Source organism: Budorcas taxicolor, chromosome 1, assembly GCF_023091745.1.
Source record: "Budorcas taxicolor isolate Tak-1 chromosome 1, Takin1.1, whole genome shotgun sequence".
NCBI lineage: Eukaryota > Metazoa > Chordata > Mammalia > Artiodactyla > Bovidae > Budorcas > Budorcas taxicolor.
Window position 1 is genome coordinate 13,858,355 of NC_068910.1, and position 21,706 is coordinate 13,880,060.

Genomic DNA, 21,706 nt, shown 5'->3' on the forward strand with positions numbered 1-21,706 from the left:
ACTCTGATTTAGAAGGACATTCCAGACAGCTAACTGGGAACAAGTGCTCCAGGGCCACTGGGGCTGGGGACCCTGATAATTCTTGTGACAGTGCTTTCTTGAGGTGAATATCAGAAAGTACCTTGAGAAGTAATTTAGATCATACCGCTCCTTCCCCTGATCCGCCCCGCTCCTCTGCCCCTCTAGCTGGAAGTTCTTAAAAACATGTTGAGGAAAACCACTGCCTTTAGCGGTGGTCCATTTCCATGCTTCTCACCCCATGAAACAACAACTGCCTGCAGGTGATACTCCACATCCCTCAAGTGGTCCCCATTTCCTGCCGCCCTGAAGAAGTGAGAGTCCAGCCACTCCCTGCCTCTTCTCTGCTTACTTTTTGGTTGTAATTTGGTGCTCTGCCCTCCTTTCTTTTCTGTCATTCCTAAAAAGGGTCTCTAATTCCTGTGCAAATTATCTCTTACTCTGATGACTTTGACAGAGAAAAACTTCATTCTTCAAGAATGTTCCTCAGACTTAACTAGATCTGGAAGAGCACTGCGTTAATAATTTTTTTTTGACCTTGGAGACACTTGATTGGAATACCTCTGTGAAACAGAATGATTTGTACAAAATGCCTTTTTTCATTTTCCAGTAGAAAAATACTCTCCTGTGACCTTCAGTTTCATGAATTCAACTAGATTTGTTGTTGTTTTAGTTAAGAAGTGTTTCTAACATCAGCTTAAAGGATTTAGAAATATATTTACTTGGAAACATAATTGCTTTGGAGTGTTATATTTTGAAGTGACACTTCCACATGCAATAATTGAGTTGAGAGGAGGACTAAGTACATTTATGTCATAATAAGGAAATGACACTACCTATAAGGAGAGAATTGAGAAATTGTAGATGATTAGTTTTTATTGCAACATCTTTAGTAACATATCTGAAAACTGTCATTCACCCTTTACACAAATAAAGACTTCTAGCATCCAGTTTCTGCCAGAAGGGAGCCATCTCCAAAGAGTTACTGTTGAAGAACCCCTAGACCTTAGGAATGTATTTGAAAAATACCTTTGCCCACAGCAGCAGTCAAAGGTAATTCATCTGTTAGGGTTTGCACCTTGGTTGGAAGTTTTTGTCTTGAGCTAAGAGAATTCATTTTTCAGAACTTAAAGGACAAAGTGAAGTGAGTGAAAGTCACTCATTCATATATGACTCAGTGACCCCATGGACTATAACCCACCAGGCTCCTCTGTCATTGGTATTCTCCAGACAAGAATACTGGAGTGGGGAACCATACCCTCCTTCAGGGGATCTTACCGACCAAGGGATCAAACCTGCATCTCCTGCTTTGCCGGCAGATTCTTTACTGTTTGAACCACCAGGGAAGCCTTAAAGAAAAAATATTGGCATTCATTACCACTTCTTCAGTAACCACTGACACTATTTGAGTGCTTTACTCTGCATCCCTAGCATCCTGTTGGGGTCTTCACACTCGACCTCATTTGACCATCCCAAGAACAGCAGGAGGTCTGGTATCCCTCACTCTACTCTTGAAGGAAAGGAGGCTGATAGGGGCTAAGCAACTTGTCACATTGCTAGGACTTGCACTTAGCATATCAGAATGGAGAAGCCTTGGTCTTAGCCCCACGCCAAACGGCCTCACAAGTGGGATGCACATTGTTGATTTTCCTCTGACTTGAACCCTGGCCAGTGATTCTAAGCCAAGTAAATATTGCTTATCAGGCTCCAAATCAATACCATGCCAGCGAAATCCATGCAGATTCTTTCCCACCCATCCCCGAAGACAGAGGAGACAGAACAGGAACTCCATTACTTTCTCCTCACTGGAGGTGATTCTACCTGGTGCTGCCATTGAGATGCGTCTCTGACAAGTTGCTTACTGAGTCTCAGTCGCTAATTTGTAAGAGGTGGGCACTTACCTGGATCTCTAACAGTCTGTTTCTTTATAGTTTCTTCTCTTTCTAGTAAGATTCTTTTAGTAGAACAAGTTTCTATATGATAATCTTATACTTGCACAAAACTAGATGCTGGGTAAGGATTTGGTATTATTAACTGTTGGATTCTTCTCAATATTTATTAAATTCTGGCTTGCTTGGCCTTTAGGCTATAATTTTTTGTACTATACAGGAAAATACTCCTGTTACCATTTTATTCCAGTTGAACTAAAATAAAGAATCAACCTTAGCCCAATTCTTAGGAGAAGTACTTTAAACTTGAAAGAATATGTACCTTATATGTGGCTGACCATCATAATACATAGTTCTTTAAGCTTCTTGATGCCCTGCATTTAAGGTTATATTTATAAGCCAAAAATTTTAATGATGTTGATTTTCAAAATGCTTTTTAAAATTACAGTTTCTAAAAAATATTTAACGTGTATCTATTTAATATGTATATTTAAACAGTATCTACTTAACATGTGTACCTTTTTAAAATGTGTGCATGTGTCATTTCAAAATTACAGAATGATAGAGTAATATTTAATATTATATCTGCCCACTTACATGCATTTTATTAAAAGAAATTATAGATAGGTGGTGATGACCTTGGTTTCCCAGGTGGTGCAGTGGTGGTAAAGAATCTGCCTGCTAGTGCAGGAAACACAGGTTTAGTCCCTGAGTTGGGAAATCCACTGGAGAAGGAAATGACAGCACACTCCAGTATTCTTGCCTGGGAAATCCCATAGACAGAGGAGCCTGGCAGGCTACAGTCCACGGGGTCGCAAAGAGTCGGATATGATTGCGTAACAAAGCATGAGCACAGAGGGACGTATGAAAAGCTTACGTGCAGTCTAAAGAGACTCTCCTTTCCCACCCTCCCCCTGCCCCCCACCCCCGTTCCCAGCATTCATCAAGCCCTGGCCGCAGATATCTTGCCTCTATTGGCCAACTACCTTGTGATCCTTGTGATGGCTCGTGGCCATCTCATTACACTAATAGGATACTTTGTAAACGTATCTCCCCAGAGCCAGGGAGTTACATATGTGGCACGGTCATCTTTTCTTCAACCCATGAACAATTCATTGTTTTACATTCTTTCCCGAGACCCTTTTCCTCCCTGTTGACTGTCATGTCAGTCTTGTTCCTGGCCAGTTTTTCAGTGTTTACAAATCAGTTTGGGTTGCCCACATTTCCTGCTACTCACCCTTCCCTACTCAGGGAGGAATACATGTCTGTGCTTTACAGACTGTTCTGCACTTACGAGAGGATACGCAATGCTCTCCCCACATCTGGTGGAAGTGACATACCTGCCCGGCAGACAGGTGTGACCCTGGGAGGAGACACACGTATAACATCTGTGTGGGACATCACAGCTTAGACTTTGACTGAAGTAACTCATGTGACTCTGCTCCAGCTTATTTATTACTTATTGTTAATAAAAAGAACAAAAAAGTAGCCTTCTCATATCCAAGGGAATATGTATATTTGTCAGTGGCTCCCCATTCCCCCCTCCCCCGCCACCTGCCTGAAGGTGGTTTTTTGAAAGTCACTCAGTTGTGTCTGACTCTTTGTGACCCCATGGACTGTAGTCCATGGAATTCTCCAGGCCAGAGTACTGGAGTGGATAGCCTTATCCCTTCTCCAGGGGATCTTCCCAACCCAGGGATCGAACCCAGGTCTCCCATATTGCAGGCAATTTCTTTATAATGCGGGAGACCTGGATTCAATCCCTGGGTTGCAGGCAGTTTGTAAATATTTGTTGAATGAATGAAAATAGCAGTAATTTCAGTCTAAGTTCCTTTCTAATATTGGTGTGATCTTTACCTAAATAGTTTAATGATTTTATCTGCTGTTCTGTATCTACTTCAGAGCTTGAAGGAGTGAGAATTAGATCAAAAATGGAATCTTAAGGTAGGAACATGAGGCATCTTCCGCTTTTACGTAACAAGTCCCTTTGAAGGGTTCTGGGCTTAACCTGTGTGGGTTGCTTTCCCAGTAACAGAGTTTACTGGGAAACTGCGACAGGAGTTTTTAGGGGAAGTGCTGGAGGCTTAGGGGTGGGATGAAGAAGAGGCTAGTTTCTCTCAAGTTATAGTCTTTTAGGCAACCTCTCCAGATTCTCACTTGGGGACAAGCAGGTCTTTGTTCTACCGTGTTCTCCCCTGGACTGTCTGTCAACCCTCATCTAGTGATTTAATTATACTGACTCTAGAAATGTAATTTCATTTTGTGATGAGAAAATTTGGCCAAGAGACCATGTTCAGATGTTCCAGCTCTTGGCTAATGGTACTCCTGCATCCATCCTCTGCAGGAGGGTCTTCTTTGCTGATGCGGAGCACACTCAGAGCTCCTCTATAGTGTTTGGCTGCTATACTAATTGATTGTGATTGGTCAGAAGCCTCCTGACTGAAGCCCTCTCTCTGGAGGCTGTTCCAGGTGACTTACTCCTAGATATGCAGTTATCACGTAGGAAAAAAAAAATGACCCTAAGGTATGAACAACATTAAGTGTTCTGACAGTGAAGTAGTGCTTTTCTCTTCCTGGTGTTTGTGTGAAATGATCTGGCAAAATAGATGCTACAGAAATAATGCATTTCTGTGTCTCCCTTCTCAAATGATAAATGTTCTTGGCTCATCACAAGATTTCTTGCCAAATGCTGATTCTGCTAACAGAAGGAATGGAAGCTTCAGATGGCCTCCTGTGACAGAAGGAATAAAAAGTTTCTTGGACTGCCTTCCTTCTGTGTCATGAGTGCTCAAAGGTGCTCTTGTGAAGGGCTGTGTTCTGCCTTTACCCTGGCCTTGGGTAAAGGCACACAGGCTGTGTTGCTCAGGTGTCTGCAGCTTCTTCCTCAAGCCAGAGGGAGCCCCAGAGGATGGTCAGAGGTGGCAGAGTGAAGAACATCAGTGTCATCAACCACCTCATTGGAATTTGTCTCCTGCATTAGAAGTTCAGAAAGGCATTCGTATGAAAATATTACATATACCAGAATCTTCTATAGCAGAAATTCAAAGGGGGCAAAACAGGAGAACATGAAGATTTAGAGTGGCCTGTTCTATGTAGGCACTGTGCCGCTGTGTCTGGCCATCAGACCTCTTGATGTCTCCCAAGGAGCCCACCTCTCATTCCCTGACTGTTCTCCAGTGCTGTTTCCCAAGTCCTGGTTATCTCAGTTTCCCAGTTCCTTGCCAGTTTTATGTTCCTCCTTCCCATTCCACACACTGAGATTTTTCAAAACCGTGAATCTGGGTCCCTCCTACCCTTAAATCCTTCAGTGGTTCTGATTGTTGTTTGAATCCATACCCTCAGCCTCCTACCCATGTCAAGATAACGTCCAAACTCTTCATCCTAGCATACTACCTTTGATGGCCTGGCCCTGCTCACTTCTTTGACTTCGTCTCTCACCAGATTCCCCTGTCCTAGCCATCCATGCACCAGGGAAGTGGAACAGGGGTAGTTCCCTGTGTTCCAGGCAGCCTCTTGTCTTAGATATCCACACTTACCGTTCTGCTCATCCCCTGTTTCATCTCCCCTCTTCTTAGCCTAGTCATCCTTTAGGGGTCCAGAAAGTTGGAGTGACTGCCTTGACCACCCCATCAGGGTGGTTATGATGATGTTGTGTCTTCTTTTCTGGTTAATCATCAGAACATTCCTGACCATTTAGACCATGAGCTTTCTTCAGCTTTGCTTTACTCATCATATTGTGCCTGGTACCCCACCCCTGCCTGGCATACCAGAGACACAAAATAGATGTTTGTGGAAAAATAAATGGAGCTTTGGAGTCAGAGGTCCAATCCAAACTGGCCTGAATCTTTGATCAGGTGGCATAGTGTCTCTCCCACTTTGGTCTTCCCCTTTGCCTTCATTGTGTGTGTTGACAGAGACGTGCTGGTACTTTCCAGATTCCTTTACCCAGTTGACAAATGGCTGTTTTTTACACAAAACAAAGTAATTGCCAGAGCAACCCTTGAGGCTATAGAAAATAAAGTGTTACTGCCATCACAGCTGTGTGGCTTCAGGTTATTCCTGATACCTTGGAGAATAGGACAATGTGTAGCCAGAACACAGCCAAGGAGTAATACATTGGATGGGCTAATAAGTTCGTTGGGGCTTTTCCATAGCATCTTACCAATGAGCTTTTTGGCCAGCCCAGTATAATTCAGACGGCTTCCCTGGTGCTCAGCGGTGAAGACACAGGAAGTGCGGGTTCAGTCCTTGAGTTGAGAAGATTCCCTGGAGGAGGGCATGGCAACTCATTCCAGAAAATCCCATAAACAGAGGAGCCTGGTGGGCTATGGTCCATGAAGTCGCGCAGAGTCGAACATGACTGACGTGACTGACCACACACACACACAATACAATCGAGGCTTCTGGGCCTCTTTAAGAGGCAAGAGCTGTGTCTGCTTCTCTGGGGACAGGCTGTAAGCTCATCCCCCGAGTAGAGGGATAGCATCTCCTCCTATGACATCCAGCCAGCCCTGGCCATATGGCTTTTGCTCACCTGGAGGAGACTTGTAAACAGCTGCCACTCTTGTTAACTGATGATGTCTCTGGTTTTAGGTATTTGAGTCTCTTGGTTAGTTTAAGCCACTGAAAGCTACCAATCAATGAAACAGGCACTGTGATGGCAGTAAAGTGGGCCCTCTGAAACAAGATCACAAGTATTTGGATTATCAGCCCTTCACCCTCTACCTGCTAATTCAAAGGGCCAAGCAGTTTGAAGTCAGACCTCACTAAGTTTAAAACTCATTCTCTAACCGTTTGACTTTCAACAATGACTAAGTCTTTCTTTGCCTCAGTTCCCCATCTGCAACGTGGGGATGACACCTGCCCCAGACGGTAGCTGTGAGGATTAGACAAATTGATACATGAAAAGCTCCTGGAGCCGTGCTGGGCTTGTGACACACGGAGGACTAATTTTGCTAACTTCCTTAGGCTCAGCTAATGAAGACATGCTGCTTAACTACACAGATTCTAATTGGGGCTGCATTCCCCTACAGAAATTTGTTAAAAAGTGCCCATCTTCTGTTCTGCATATAACTATGGCTTGTATACATTCTCTATTTTCCGAAATAGTATGCTCATTACAGAAATTAGAAAATACAGGTGAGCAGAAAGAAGAAAGAAAAATAATTATTTGTAATAGTGCAGCCAGCTGTGAGCATTTGGCATCTGTCCTCACAGTGTGTGTGTGTGTGTGTGTGTGTGTGTGTGTGTGTGTGTGTATGTGTGTGTATAGGCAGTTAAGTAATTTAAAGCAAAAAGTCACCAATTACTATCTGTAACCAATTGTAACATTCTGTATACTAGTTTCCTACATTCTTTTGCACAATTCGGGATGGCTGTGTGGCATTTGCTGTACTGTTGTAGCTTACTCGGTTCAGTTGCCGGAGGTCATATTGCTTGGTTTTGTACCATAGGTACGTTTTTGATGCTTTTGGTGTATATCACCATTCTGAGCTGCTAAGGGTTTGAAGTTGGTTAATGACTATCACTTGGTTACTCCCTCTGTGATTCAGAATCTTTTGATTCCAGCAAAGAGTAATGTTTCCTAGTGAGAGGAAGACATTCCATTGTTCTGACCTGATTCCAGCAGGCATTGACACATCTTGAAAAGCAGAATGTTTTTTGCTTATGGGATTACTTCCCTGGGGTGGCGAGAAAGTAGTATGAGACTTGGCTCATTGGCAAAGAGGACCCATGGTCACATGTCCTAAGGGGAGAGAGCTTATGCTGGAAGAGGAGTAGAACCAGTGACCTGCTACGTTTGTCCCAGATCTGGAATCCTTGGCTGGCACAGAGCTTCGTGTTGAGCTTAGTTAGCCAGGTCACAAGGCACAAGGAATCCTGGGACACCAGCAGACCTTCATAAAATCAGTGGTTCCTTTTTACGGAGCAGAGTCAGAAGAAGAGAGGATGCAGGAAGGTCTCATTGAGAACTTGGTGGGTAGTCAGAGTTGTATAAACTGGTTCCCTTCTAGAAGTCTGTTTGGAGAAAAACACATGAAAGTGACACATATGATCAAAATAATGGGACTCAATGTAAAAAACAAAAGATTTAGGTAAAGGCTAATTGTGAAATTCATTTTCTTTATCTTAAGCCTCTAGATCACCTTTAGGCTCAGAATTACGATAGAGATTTATTTCCCTGACTATAAATATTAGACTGACATTAGTTTGTTTTGTTTTACTCGCTTCTTGAACTTTGTATTTTGGGTAGTGAATCAACCTTGTGTCTAAGCTGGCCTTGGCTCTTGGCTTTTGGAGCACATCTGGCAGGCAGCAGAGAACCCCCAGAATTTTTGGCTCCAAAGATATCACTGGCTTGCATTTGAACTTAGGGAAAGTTTCCAGTGATTGTCACTGAAGTTTATTCATGCACCAGAGGACACTGTTAGCCTGAGCCAGGCGTGGGCTGGCTAGAGTCCCACAGCCGGGGCCAAGCCAGCCAACCTCCCAAGCAGTGGGGAGGTCACCCTTACAGGAGCATCAGTCAGCTGCATCCTTACTTGCATCTTTCTTGTATTGTAGCATTGCAGCTGTGCTGCAACAGGCTTCATCCAGTGGAGTTATGTGAGTGTCTGCTGTGGGCTGGGGGGTTGTCCTTAACTCCTGGACCACACAAGCTCTGACGCCAGGAGAGGTGAGGGAGAGGTGAGCACAGAATGCTCTGGGAACCTGGAGGGAAGGTGTAGCCTCCTTGTTTGGGAAACGAGGAGAGCCTTGTCGAAGAGTGAGGGAAGGCTAGAAAAAGAAATGATGGTTTTCCAAGGAAGTGAAGGACTCAACCCCAATATCTAAGATTTTTATGGACATTTTCAGGGAGCAGGGAGAAGAAAGTCACTTACAACTCATGATTCATTATAGCAGTGGTCCCCAACCATTTTGGGCACCAGGAACTGATTTGTAGGAGACCATTTTTCCATGGACCAGTGTGGGGGGATGGTTTCAGGGTGATTCAAGTGCCTTACATTTATTGTGCACTTTATTTCTATTTATTATATCAGCTCCATCTCACATCATCAGGCATTAGATCCTGGCTGTTGGGGACCCCTGTGTTATAGGACCATGCAGAGCTCTCAGAGCATGTTTTAAATGATGTAGTGGGTCATTTGTAGTAGTAGATCATACACACACTCCTTTCCTTGGGGCAGGGAAAGACTGAACCGCCTCCTGGTTTACGTTTTTGAAGGAGATGGAGAGGACATAGAGAGAAAATAGAAATTTGTATCTTGAAATTATCCTGCATTAAAAAGTTGGTTTATTTTCCATTTCAGAAATTACTCTTAAAGTCTCTATAGTCCAGATTACATGTGAATCCTTGTGTTTTCCTTAAGTAGAAACTTGGCAGGGTGAGTAACTGATTCAGGTTTTTCATCCAAATGAGGGGAAATGTAAAGCCCCCAGTATTTTTAGTTCTCTAGACTTTTGATAGCTACATAAATGTGAAGGATTCTTCTTGACATTAACAGTATTTTGAGCTCCGTTTGAAAGGTTTTTTAAATTAATAAGCAATATTTCTTTTCCATGGGAACAAAATTAAATGTTTAGTTATATCAAAGTTTTTGGCCTCAGGACCCCTTTACACACTTAAAAAATACTGAGGACCCTTAAGAGCTTCTGTTTATGCAAGTTGTATATATAAATATTTGCCAAATTAGAAATTAAAACCAATAATTCATTAATTTAAAAATTAACAAGTTCAAAATAAAAAGACTTATTGCATGTTAACATACATATTTTATTAAAAATAACTTAAAAAAACATATTAGAAGAGTGGCATTTTTTTCATTTTTGCAAATCTTTTCAAGGTTTGGTTTTAGAGAAGACAGGTAGATTTTCTTACCTGCTTTTGTGTTCAATCTACTGTGATTTGTTAAAATCAAGTAAGAAGATACGACTTCATATAAATAATCTGTTGGGAAAATGAAGGGCTTCGTGGACCCTTGAAAGGGTCTCAGGGACCGTACAGGTGTTCTCGGGTCACTTTGAGAACTGCTGGTTTAGACAGATAAATTTCTGAGTTATTCGGTGGGTTTTGGCTCAGATGGTAAAGAATCTGCCACAATGCAGGAGACCTGAGTTCTATTCCTGGGTCAGGAAGATTCCCTAGAGGAGAAAATGGCAACCCACTGCAATATTCTTGCCTGGAGAATTCCATTGACTTAGGAGCCTGGTGGGCTACATACAGTTCATGGGGTTGCAAAGTGTCAGACATAACTGAGCAACTAACACTTTCCTTTCACTTGAAATGACAAGTTGTCCTTGAGAATTTGAGTATTCTGTGGGACAAATTAGTTGCTTATGAACACTCACAAACCGTGAAATCAAGGTTATCCTAATATATGTTGCTGTTTTACTGTTGTTTGTTTACATGCTTCTTTTTGTGAGTTCCTTAAGGATGTTTAGGAAGTCCTCAGTAACTGAATTGAATCAAAATACTAAAAATTGACAGCTGGGACTCTCACACGATAAAATGTGTATAAGGTGCTCTACTTTGATTACTTTAGGGTTGATTTTTTTTTTTCTTTTCCGGATACTAGTTAAGCTTCAAGAAAGCCAGAGCCAATTTTCACATTTCTCTTTAGTTAGTTTAATAATTTTGAAATACAGTCCAATCTCCCCAAATCCAACAGAAATTTTTATTTTTACTTATTCCTTTTAAGTAAATGTGCTCTGGCATCATGGGCATTGTGTTTGATGATATCTTGTGTCTTTAATGTTGTCCATCCTCCTTACAGAAATACAAAGAGTATGAGAAGGATGTTGCCATAGAAGAAATTGATGGTCTCCAGCTGGTGAAAAAGCTGGCAAAGAACATGGAAGAGATGTTTCACAAGAAGTCTGAAGCAGTGCGGGTAAGTATCTCTGGTTTCTGCTCTGTATTGCCCAAAGACACAAAGGCAACTGTCGTTGATGAACCCAACTCTCAGAAATCAAAAGTTGACTCACCTATGTATACATAATTTCTTAAGTCTGGTTCATGAAGATTAGCAGGTACTAGAGGTACCACAGTCACCCCTTTTCTAGGGTAAACTAGGGTTTAGGTGCTAGTTTTTGTCTTACGATAGTGTACTTTCAGTGGAGGTGTCCCTAATTGTTTGCCAAACAAACAAATTGCCTAATTGTTTGCCTAATTAATTGCCGAAGTACATTCAAGGGTACGTTGTGGTTGAACTAAGCAGTTGTAAAAAAAAGTTAATCAGTGTTTACCAAAATATGGAATTGAAAATCTCCATGGAGTAAATGAGTCTAGATAAAGTCTGAAATTCTTTTTACTACTTTTGAAATATTGCTATAATTATAATTATAATGTTTATCTTGACTGGCAAGAGCTCCCTGAAATCTTTTTATAAAAGTTTTTTTGAGTATAGTTGATTTACAATGTTTTAGTTTTAGGTGTACTGCAAAGTGAAGCAGTTAAACACATACATATATCCACTCATTTTAAGATTTTTTTTTTACCATATAGGCCATTATCCCGGAAATGTTGTATTAGAAGGAAGAATGGAACTGCAGTGCACATGTGGTGTTATTTTGGATTTCCAAGATGGCCTCTGACTTTATTCTTTGTTGCCAACAAAATGGGGTATCTGAATTCTTGATTTAGGACATGTGAATGTTACAGTATCCTTTTTTAATACTACATTGGCACAGGATTATGGGAAAGAATTTTGATCTAAAGAGTTCTTTATTTCTATCTTGTAGTTTACTTTCAGTTCAGTTCAGTTCAGTTCAGTCACTCAGTCATGTCCAACTCTTTGCAACACCATGGATCGCAGCATACCAGGCTTCCTGTCCATCACCAACTGCCGGAGTTTACCCAAACTCATGTCCATTGAGTTGGTAATGCCATCCAACCATCTCATCCTCTCTCATCCCCTTCTCCTCCTGCCTTCAGTCTTTCCCAGCATCAGGGTCTTTTCAAATGAGTCAGCTCTTCGCATCTGGTGGCCAAAGTATTGGAGTTTCAGCTTCAACATCAGTCCTTCCAATGAACACTCAGGACTGATCTCCTTTAGGATGGACTGGTTGGATCTCCTTGCAGTGTAGTTTACTTACCTTTTAGTTTTATTATCTTCAGAATGACTTTGTTATAAAAGTTCATTTTCTAGATTAGTTTTTCTCATCCTTAATTGGCCACACCAAATTGCCACAAGATATTTCTACCTTAGACCTTATAATCCCATACATTTCCTTGTTTCTAAAATACTTTGTATTATTTTGATTCAGGGAAGAAGGGACTGTAGTTTAGGTAGAAGCATGAGCTTGACCTGGGTTCAGTGTCAAACAGAACAACCTTGATGAGCTTCCATTTCCTCATCTGTGAAATGGGAAAAACTCACACAGGGAGTGTAAAGATCAAACAAAGTTGTGGTTTTGAGCCATTAAGCACAGACCCTGGCACATGAGGAGTGCTTAGTGAGTATTTAACTTCTGTTGCTACTATGATTATTAGTTTAAATAAGGTGAGCCTTCTTGGTGGAAACTCAAGTGCCTTAGAAGGAAAAAAAGTGCTTTTATGTGCCATAGACATACTGCACTGACTGACATTGCTGGGAGCTGCATGGTGGCCTCTAGTGTGTCTATGTCAGTACCTTAGAGCAAGTTGTATTCTATTTTTCACAAACATGGCAGCATGACAGGCATTGGCACCTCACAGTCAGAGAACCCTGAGGTAAACATTTAAAAAACACAATTACTATTTGATGTTTGTAAAATGAACACCCTTTTTGTTGGAACTTTTAGAATGTATTGAGAAGTATCAAAAAGAGAAAAAAAGTCACCTAAAACTCCTACTACCTAGCAGGAAAACAACACTTGTTTTCTTGGGTTTTCTTCCTTCTAGTCTTTTTTCTTTACGTTTATATGCATATCCCCGTGTGTGTTTTTCTTTTATCAAATTAGTAATTGTGTTGCCTGTTTGCTTTTGTATCCCGCTTTTTTTTCTTCTTTATACCAAAATAGTGTGAGCATTATCTTGTGTCCCTGTGTTTTGTGATTTTCTATTTTAAAAAAAACTAATCAATTTTTTAAATTGGAGGCTTGTTACTTTACAGTATGTGATGTTTTTTGTCATACATCAACATGTATCAGCCACAGGTGTACATGTGTTCCCCCATCTTTCTAAATTCCAAATATATGTGTTAATGTACTGTATTGGTGTTTCTGACTTCACTCTGTATAAGAGGCTCCAGTTTCATATACCTCATTAGAACTGACTCAAATGTGTTCTTTTTTTTTTAATAGCTGAGTAATATTTCATTGTGTATATGTACCGCATCTTCCTTATCCATTCGTCTGCCTGTGGACATCTAGGTTGCTTCCATGTCCTAGCTGTTTCAGACAGTGTTGCAATGAACATTGTGGTACATGTGTCTCTTTCAATTCTGGTTTCCTCAGTGTATACGCCCAGCAGTGCAATTGCTGGGTCGTCTGTCAGTTCTATTTCCAGTATTTTAAGAAATCTCCACACTGTTCTCCAAAGTGGCTGTACTAGATTGCATTCCCATCAACAGTGTAAGGGGGTTTCTCCACATCCTCTCCAGCATTTATTGTTTGTAGACTAAAATGGCAGCCATTCTGACTGGCATGAGATGGTACCTCACTGTGGTTTTGGTTTGCATTTCTCTGATAATGAGTGATGTAGAGCATCTTTTCTTGTGTTTGTTAGCTGCCTGTATGTCTTCTTTGAAGAAATGTTTGTTTAGCTTTGGCCCAGTTTTTGATTGGGTCGTTTATTTTTCTGGTATTGAGCTGCATGAGCTGCTTGTATATTTTGGAGATTAATTCTTTGTCAGTTGTTTCATTTGCTAATATTTTCTCCCATTCTGAAGGCTGTCTTTTCACCTTGCTTATAGTTTCCTTCATTGTGCAAAAGCTTTTAGGTTTAATTAGGTCCCATTTGTTTATTTTTGTTTTTATTTCCATTGCTCTGGAGGTGGATCATAGAGGATCTTGGTGTGATTTATATCAGAGAGTGTTATACCTATGTTTTCCTCTAAGAGTTTTATAGTTTCTGGTCTTACATTTAGATCTTTAATCCATTTTGAGTTTATTTTTGTGTATGGTGTTAGAAAGTGTTCTAGTTTCATTGTTTTACAGGTGGTTGACCAGTTTTCCTAGAACAACTTCTTAAAGAGATTGCCTTTTCCCCATTGTATATGTTTGCCTCCTTTGTCAAAGATAAGGTGTCCATAGATGCATGGATTTATCTCTGGGTTTTCTGTTTTGTTCTATTGATCTATATTTCTGTCTTTGTGCCAGTACTGTACTGTCTTGATGAGTGTAGCTTTGTAGTAGTCTGAAGTCAGGCAGGTTGATTTCTCCAGTTTGATTTTTCTTTCTCAAGATTGCTTTGGCTATTCGAGGTTTTCTTTTGTTTCCATACAAGTTGTAAAATTATTTATTGTAGTTCTGTGAAAAATACCATTGGTAGTGACACGCCGATTGTCCCAGTAGCTTGATAGGGATTGCATTGAATGTATAGATTGCTTTGGATAGCATACTCATTTTCACTATATTGATTCTTCCAATCCACAAACATGGTATATTTCTCCATCTATTTGTGTCATCTTTCATTTCTTTCATCAGTGTGTTATCATTTTCCATATATAGATCTTTTGTTTCTTTAGGTAAATTTATTCCTGAATATTTTATTGTTTTCATTGCAATGGTGAATAGGATTGTTTCCTTAATTTCTTTTTCTGTTTTCTCATTGTTAGTGTATAGGAATGCAAGGGATTTCAGTGTAAATAATTTTGTATCCTGCAACTTTACTATATTCATTGATGAGCTCTAGTAATTTTCTGGTGGTGTCTTTAGGCTTTTCTATGTAGAGGATCATGTCATCTGCAAACAGTGAGAGTTTTATTTCTTCTTTTCCAATCTGCATTCCTTTTATTTCTTTTTTGTCTCTTATTGCTGTAGCTAGGACTTCCAAAACTATGTTGAATAGTAGTGGTGACAGTGGTCACCTTTGTCTGGTTCCTGATTTTAGAGGAAATGCTTTCAATTTTTCTCCGTTGAGGATAATGTTTTCTGTGGGTTTGTTGTATATGGCTTTTCTTAGGTTGATGCATATTCCTTCTATGCCTGTGTTCTGGAGAGTTTTTATCATAAATGGGTGTTGGATTTTGTCAAAGGGTTTCTCTGCATCTATTGAGATAATCATATGGTTTTTAATCTTCAGTTTGTTAATACAGTGTATCATATTGATTGATTTGTGAATATTGAAGAATCTTTGCATCCCTGGAATAAAGCCCTCTTGGTCGTGACGTATGATCTTTTAAATATGTTGTTGAATTCTGTGTGCTAGAATTTTGTTGAGGATTTTTGCATCTATGTTGATCAGTGATATGGGCCTGTAGTTTTCCTTTTTTGTGGCATCTTTGTCTGGTTTTGGTATTAGGGTGATGGTGGCCTCATAGAATGAGCTTGGGAGTTTACCTAACTCTGCAATTTTCTGGAGGAGTTTGAGTAGGATAGGTGTTAGCTCTTCTCTAAATTTTCGGTAGAATTCAATTGTGAAGCCATCTGGTCCTGGGCTTTTGTTTGTTGGAAGATTTTTGATTACAGTTTTGATTTCTGTACTTTTGATGGGTCTGTTAAGATTTTCTATATCTTCCTGGTTCAGTTTTGGAAGGTTATACTTTTCTAAGAATTTTTCCATTTCTTCCAAGTTGTCCATTTTATTGGCATATAACTGCTCATAGTAGTCTCATGATCTTTTATATTTCTGTGTTGTCTGTTGTGATTTCTTCATTTTCATTTCTAACTTTATTGATTTGATTCTTCTCTGTTTTTTTCTTGAGTCTGGTTAATGGTTTGTCTATTTTATTTATCTTCTCAAAGAACCAGCTTTTAGTTTGCTGATTTTTGTTATAGTCTCCTTCATTTCTTTTTCATTTATTTCTGTTTGATTTTTATAAGTTCTTTCCTTCTGCTAACTTTGGGGTTCTTCTTTTCTTCTTTTCCTAGTTGCTTTTGGTGTAAAGTTAGGTTGTTCGTTTGGTGTTTCTCTTGTTTCTTGAGGTAGCCTTGTATTGCTATGCTTTTACTGAATCCGATAAGTTTTGGATTGTTGTGTTTTCATTTTCATTTGTTTCTATGCATAGTTTGATTTCCTTCTTGATTTCTTTCATGATCTGTTGGTTATTAAGAAGTGTGTTGTTTTAGCCTCCATGTTTGTATTTTTAATAGTTTTTTTTTTCCTGTAGTTGACATCTAATCTTACCGCATTGTGATGAGAAAAGATGCTTGAAATGATTTCAGTTTTTTTAAATTTACCAAGGCTAGATTTATGGTGCAGGATGTGATCTGTCCTGGAGAATGTTCCGTGTGCACTTGAGTAGAAGGTGAAATCCATTGTTTTGGGGTGAAATGCCCTATAGATATCAATTACATCAAATTAGTCTATTGTATCCTTTAAAGTTTCTGTTTCCTTGCTAATTTTCTGTTTAGTTGATCTATTCATAGGTGTGAGTGGGCTATTAAAGTCCCCCACTATAATTGTGTTACTGTTAATTTCCCCTTTCATACTTGTTAGCATTTGCCTTACATATTGAGGTGCTCCTATGTTGGGTGCATATATGTTTATAATTGTTATATCTCCTTCTTCGATTGGTCCTTTGCTCATTATGTAGTGTCCTTCTTTGTCTCGTATCACAGTCTTTATTTCAAAGTCTAATTTATCTGTTATGAGTATTGCTACTTCTGCTTTCTCTTGCTCTCCATTTGCGTGAAATATCTTTTTCCAGCCCTTCACTTTCAGTCTGTATGTGTCCCTGGGTTTGAGGTGGGTCTCTTAGAGACAGCATATATAGGGGTCTTGTTTTTGTGTCTATTCATCCAGTCTTTGTCTTTTGGTTGGAGCATTTAACCCATTTACATTTAAGGTAATTACTGATAAGTATGATCCCGTTACCATTTACTTTGTTGTTTTGGGTTCGTTTTTATAAACCTTTTCTGTGTTTCCTGTCTAGAGAAGATCCTTCAGCATTTGTTTGGTTTGGCGGTGCTGAATTCTCTGAGCTTTTGCTTGTCTGTAAAGTTTTTGATTTCTCCTTCATATCTGAATGAGATCTTTCCTGGGTAAAGTAATCTTGGTTGTAGGTTTTTCTCTTTCATCACTTTAAGTATGTCCTGCCATTCCCTTTTGACTTGAAGAGTTTCTATTGAAAGATCAACTGTTACCCTTATGGGGATCCCTTTGTGTTTATTTGTAGCTTTTCCCTTGCTGCTTTTAACATTTGCTTTTTGGGTCTGATTTTTGTTAGTTTGATTAATATGTGTCTTGGGGTGTTTCACCTGGGGTTTATCCTGTTTGGGACTGTCTGGGTTTCTTGGAATTGGGTGGTTATTTCCTTCCCCATTTTAGGGAACTTTTTGACTATTATCTTCTCAAGTATTTTCTCATGCCCTTTCTTTTTGTCTTCTTCTTCTGGGACACCTATGATTTGAATGTTGGGGCATTTAACATTGTCCCAGAGGTCTCTGAGGTCATCTTCATTTCTTTTAATTCTTTTTTCTTTACTCCCCTGTGCTTCATTTATTTCCACCATTCTATCTTCCATCTCACTTATCCTCTCTTCTGACTCAGTTATTCTACTGTTGATTTCCTCCAGAGTGCTTTTAATCTTAGTTATTACATTGGTTATTATTGATTGACTCTTCTTTATTTCTTCTAGGTCCTTGTTAAACATTTCTTGTATCTTCTCAATCCTTGTCTCTAGTCTATTTATCTGTAACTCCATTTGTTTTCAAGATTTTGGATCATCTTTCCTATCATTATTCTGTATTCTTTTTCAGGTAGACTTCTCTGTCTCCTCCTCTTCTGTTTGGTTTGGTGGGTTTTTATCATATTCTTTCACCTGCTGACTATTTCTCTACCTTTTTATTTTGTTTAGATTGCTGTGTTTGGGGTGCCCTTTCTGCCGGCTGGAAGTTTGTGGTTCCTCTTAATTGTGGAGTCTGCTCCCTGTGGGTGGGGTTGGACTAGTGGCTTGTCAAGGTTTCCTGGTTGGGAGAGCTTGTGTCTGTTCTGGTGGGTGGTGCTGAATCTCTTCTCTCAGAAGTACAGTGAACTGTCCAATAGTGAGTTTTGGGGTGTCTGTGGGTTTGACATGGCCTTGGACAGCCTGTCTTTTAATGTTCAGGGTTGTGTTTCTGTTTTGCTGAAGAATTAGCATGGTGTGTCTTGCACTGGAACTTGTAGGCTCTTTGGTGGAGCTTGGTTTCATTGTAGGTGTGGAGACTTTTGGGTCAGGTCTTGTCTATTAATGTTCCCTGGAGTCAGGAGTTCTGTTATGTTCTAAAGTTTTGGAGCTAAGCCTCCTGGATTTCCTGGCCTCTGACAGTAGCCTCAGGACTTCTCTATCCATACAGCACAGAAAACAAAACCCCTAGGTTAATGGTAAGACAATTCTCAGCAGGAAGGAACACCCAGAAAGATTCACAGAATTACACAGAGAAGAGAAGGAGGAGGGAGATAGAGGTGACCAGGAGGAGAAGAGGGGGAGTCAAAAGGGAAGAGAGCAGTCTAGCCAGTAATCAAATCCCTAAGTGCTCTCCACAGCCCAGAACACCCAGAGAGGTTCACAGAGATGTGTAGAGAAGAGAAGAGGGAGGAAGGAGATAGAGGTGATCTGGAGGAGAAAAGGGAGAGTCAAAAGGCAAGAGAGCAATCAAGCCAGTAATCAAATCCCTAAGTGAACATGGATACTGACGATTAGAATCTTAAAGGTACAAATTGATAATAAATATCAAAAACCAAAGATTAAAAACGTAGAATAGAGGTTAGACTCTGAAAAATACTGTATAAAAATACAGAACAAAATTAATCAGAAAAACTTAAAAAATATATATGGAATTTGTTTTTAAAAAACAGGGTTTTCTTGGGAAAGGTAATAGTAGGCTATAAAAATGAAAGTTAAAGGAGTAATAAAGAACTAAAAATTTTTTTTAATTGAAAAGTGATAATATTAAAAATAGTGAAGCTGTAGGAATCTCTCTAGTGCTGTTATGGGCAGTGTGGGGTCAGTTCAGTGTCAGATGGTCCCTTGTTCAGGCTTGTACTTGTTCTCAAGGTCTATAGGTGCCACTTAAATGCACATTCCCAGCATTCACTGCAGGGTTTTAATCTGTTGCACCTGTCACTTCCAGAGTGGTTCCCCCCTCTTTGTTTATTTTGGCTTCCTTTGTTTCCAAGTCTCTTCAGCATCTAATTTGCACCCTGACACAAGGGGGCCAAGGTAGCCACTTATTTAGGCTCACTTGTTCAGTTGTGTTGTGGGGAAGGAGGGACCTTGCAAATAAATACTGCTGGCATGTGTGGGGAGTGCTCACAGTGGATGGACCACACTGGGTTTGCCACAGCCCAAGATAGTGTGTACTTCCTGGGTCCACACTGCTCAGGCTCCAGGGTGCTTTGTGAGGGCACTCTCCCAAGTGGACCCTGCATTTCATGCCCTTCTCAGGTCTAAGCTGCTCAGGTTCTTGGGTGCTCCACAGGGGCACAATCCCAGATGGGCTGTGTGTTTTGTGCCCTTCCTAGATCCTAGCAACTCAGGTGACCAGGTGCCTGGTGAGCACACTGTTCCAGGTGGTCCATGCATCTTATTCACCTCCCTGCTCTCGGCCGCTCAGTTTCCTGGGTGTGCCTCAAGAGCACAGACCTGGGTGTGCCGTGGGTTTCCTCTGGGGAGCTGATCTCAGGTTGTGCCACTCCTGGCAGATGTCAACTGTCCAGGATTCCAGGAAGACATGCTTAGCAAATGGGAGCCTGTTCAAAGTTTGGTGGAAGATGCGGTGTCTGGGGCCTAGACTGCAGCAGCCCCTTGCCTTCTGGCTCTGGCTGTCACAAGTCTGCCTCTCTGCCTCCAGGGAGGGAGGGCCCTATATGGCAGCCGACTTGCTTTCCTTTGGTATTTGCTCAATCCTTTGTTCTGTGAGCATGCCAGGGGTCACTGTGCTGCATTAGAGCCTTTTGAGGCAAAGGCCTTTTTTTTTATTTTGTCTCTCTGGCAGTTCTGTGGATTGGGTTGCTATCTCACATTAGCTCCCTCAGATAGTCCTCAGGGCATTCAGGTCTGGTCCTTACCCTAAGGACCGATGATGCAATGAATATTAAGAGACAATACCTAAAATATTTTTGGGGGCTCCAAAATCACTACAGATGGTGACTGCAGCCATGAAATTAAAAGACGCTTACTCCTTGGAAGAAAAGTCATGACCAACCTAGATAGTATATTCAAAAGCAGAGACATTACTTTGCTGACTAAGGTCCATCTAGTCAAGGCTATGGTTTTCCTGTGATCATGTATGGATGTGAGAGTTGGACTGTGAAGAAGGCTGAGCGCCAAAGAATTGATGCTTTTGAACTGTGGTGTTGGAGAAGACTCCTGAGAGTCCCTTGGACTGCAAGGAGATCCAACCAGTCCATTCTAAAGATCAACCCTGGGATTTCTTTGGAAGGAATGATGCTAAAGCTGAAGCTCCAGTACTTTGGCCACCTCATGTGAAGAACTGACTGATTGGAAAAGACTCTGATGCTGGGAGGGATTGGGGGCAGGAGGAGAAGGGGACGACAGAGGATGAGATGGCTGGATGGCATCACGGACTCGATGGACATGAGTCTGGGTGAACTCCGGGAGATGGTGATGGACAGGGAGGCCTGGCGTGCTGCGATTCATGGGGTCGCAAAGAGTCGGACACGACTGATCGACTGAACTGAACTGAACTGAACCTAAAATAAAATCCCACGTATAAAGATAATAAAATGAAAATTAGCATTAAAGAAGCAACTACTTCATTTATCATTTATTAGTAAATAAGCATTATATTTTTTGTTTTAGAAATACATTGTACAGAATTATAAATGATATAGGGCATAATGTTTTTCAAAACTGTTATTAATATAACATTTATTAGTAAACAGTTCTTACTGTGCTAAAAATCAAGAAATTGACAAGTCAACACAACACAAAATATGTTATTTTCTTTAATTATTTTATTGTAAACTGCTTCATACCTATTTTGGAAAGATGTGGGATGTATAAAAATAAATGTAAATAGATTAACTCTTAAATTATTATGAACAACCAGAGCATTATAACTTTAAATGTACTTTAAATGCAGCATAAACACCTCCCTGCCCAACCCCCACTTGCTGGTGACAGACCTGAGTGTCTGCCTCACGTGCAGTTGTATTTTAGGCAGCCATTCTGTTGATAGCTAGGGCTTCCCTGGTGGTCCAGAGGTTAAAGCGTCTGCCTGCAATGTGGGAGACCTGGGTTCGATCCCTGGGTTGGGAAGATCCCTTGGAGAAGGAAATGGCAACCCATTTCAGTATTCTTGCCTGGAGAATCCCATGGACGTAGGAGCCTGGTGGGCTACAGTCCACAGGTTGCAAAGAGTCAGACACGACTGAGTGACTTCACTTTCTGTTGGTAGCTTACAAAGATAGGTGAAGGATGTCGGATTCGTGATCTCTGAAGAAGATTTAGCTTCAGGACCAGGGACCAGGCTTGATTACTCAAGAGCTTTTGTGTAGCAGAGTTTTATGAAAGTGTAAAAAGGGACAAAGCAAGCTTTTGACATAGACATCGGGAGTGGGATGGAGCATGCACCCCTTGAGTCCTGGCAAGGGAGCTATGTACTTTTTAAATTAGTTATAACAATAAATCAAAAGAATGTCTCAGTGTTGTAAAGATTTTACCAGACCCACTCCCACAGTTTACATTTTAAGATAACAGGATTAGAACTAA

General features: G+C 40.6%; 1 protein-coding gene across 1 annotated transcript in view; it reads left to right on the forward strand.

Annotated features, from left to right (window-relative positions):
* The window catches only part of CACNA2D3 (calcium voltage-gated channel auxiliary subunit alpha2delta 3), an 877,155-nt gene that overhangs the window by 178,160 nt on the left and 677,289 nt on the right, over positions 1–21,706 (forward strand). The window contains exon 3 of the mRNA XM_052639295.1: positions 10,682–10,798. Within this exon, the coding sequence (XP_052495255.1) occupies positions 10,682–10,798 (117 nt within the window). The remainder of the gene's footprint in view (positions 1–10,681; positions 10,799–21,706) is intronic.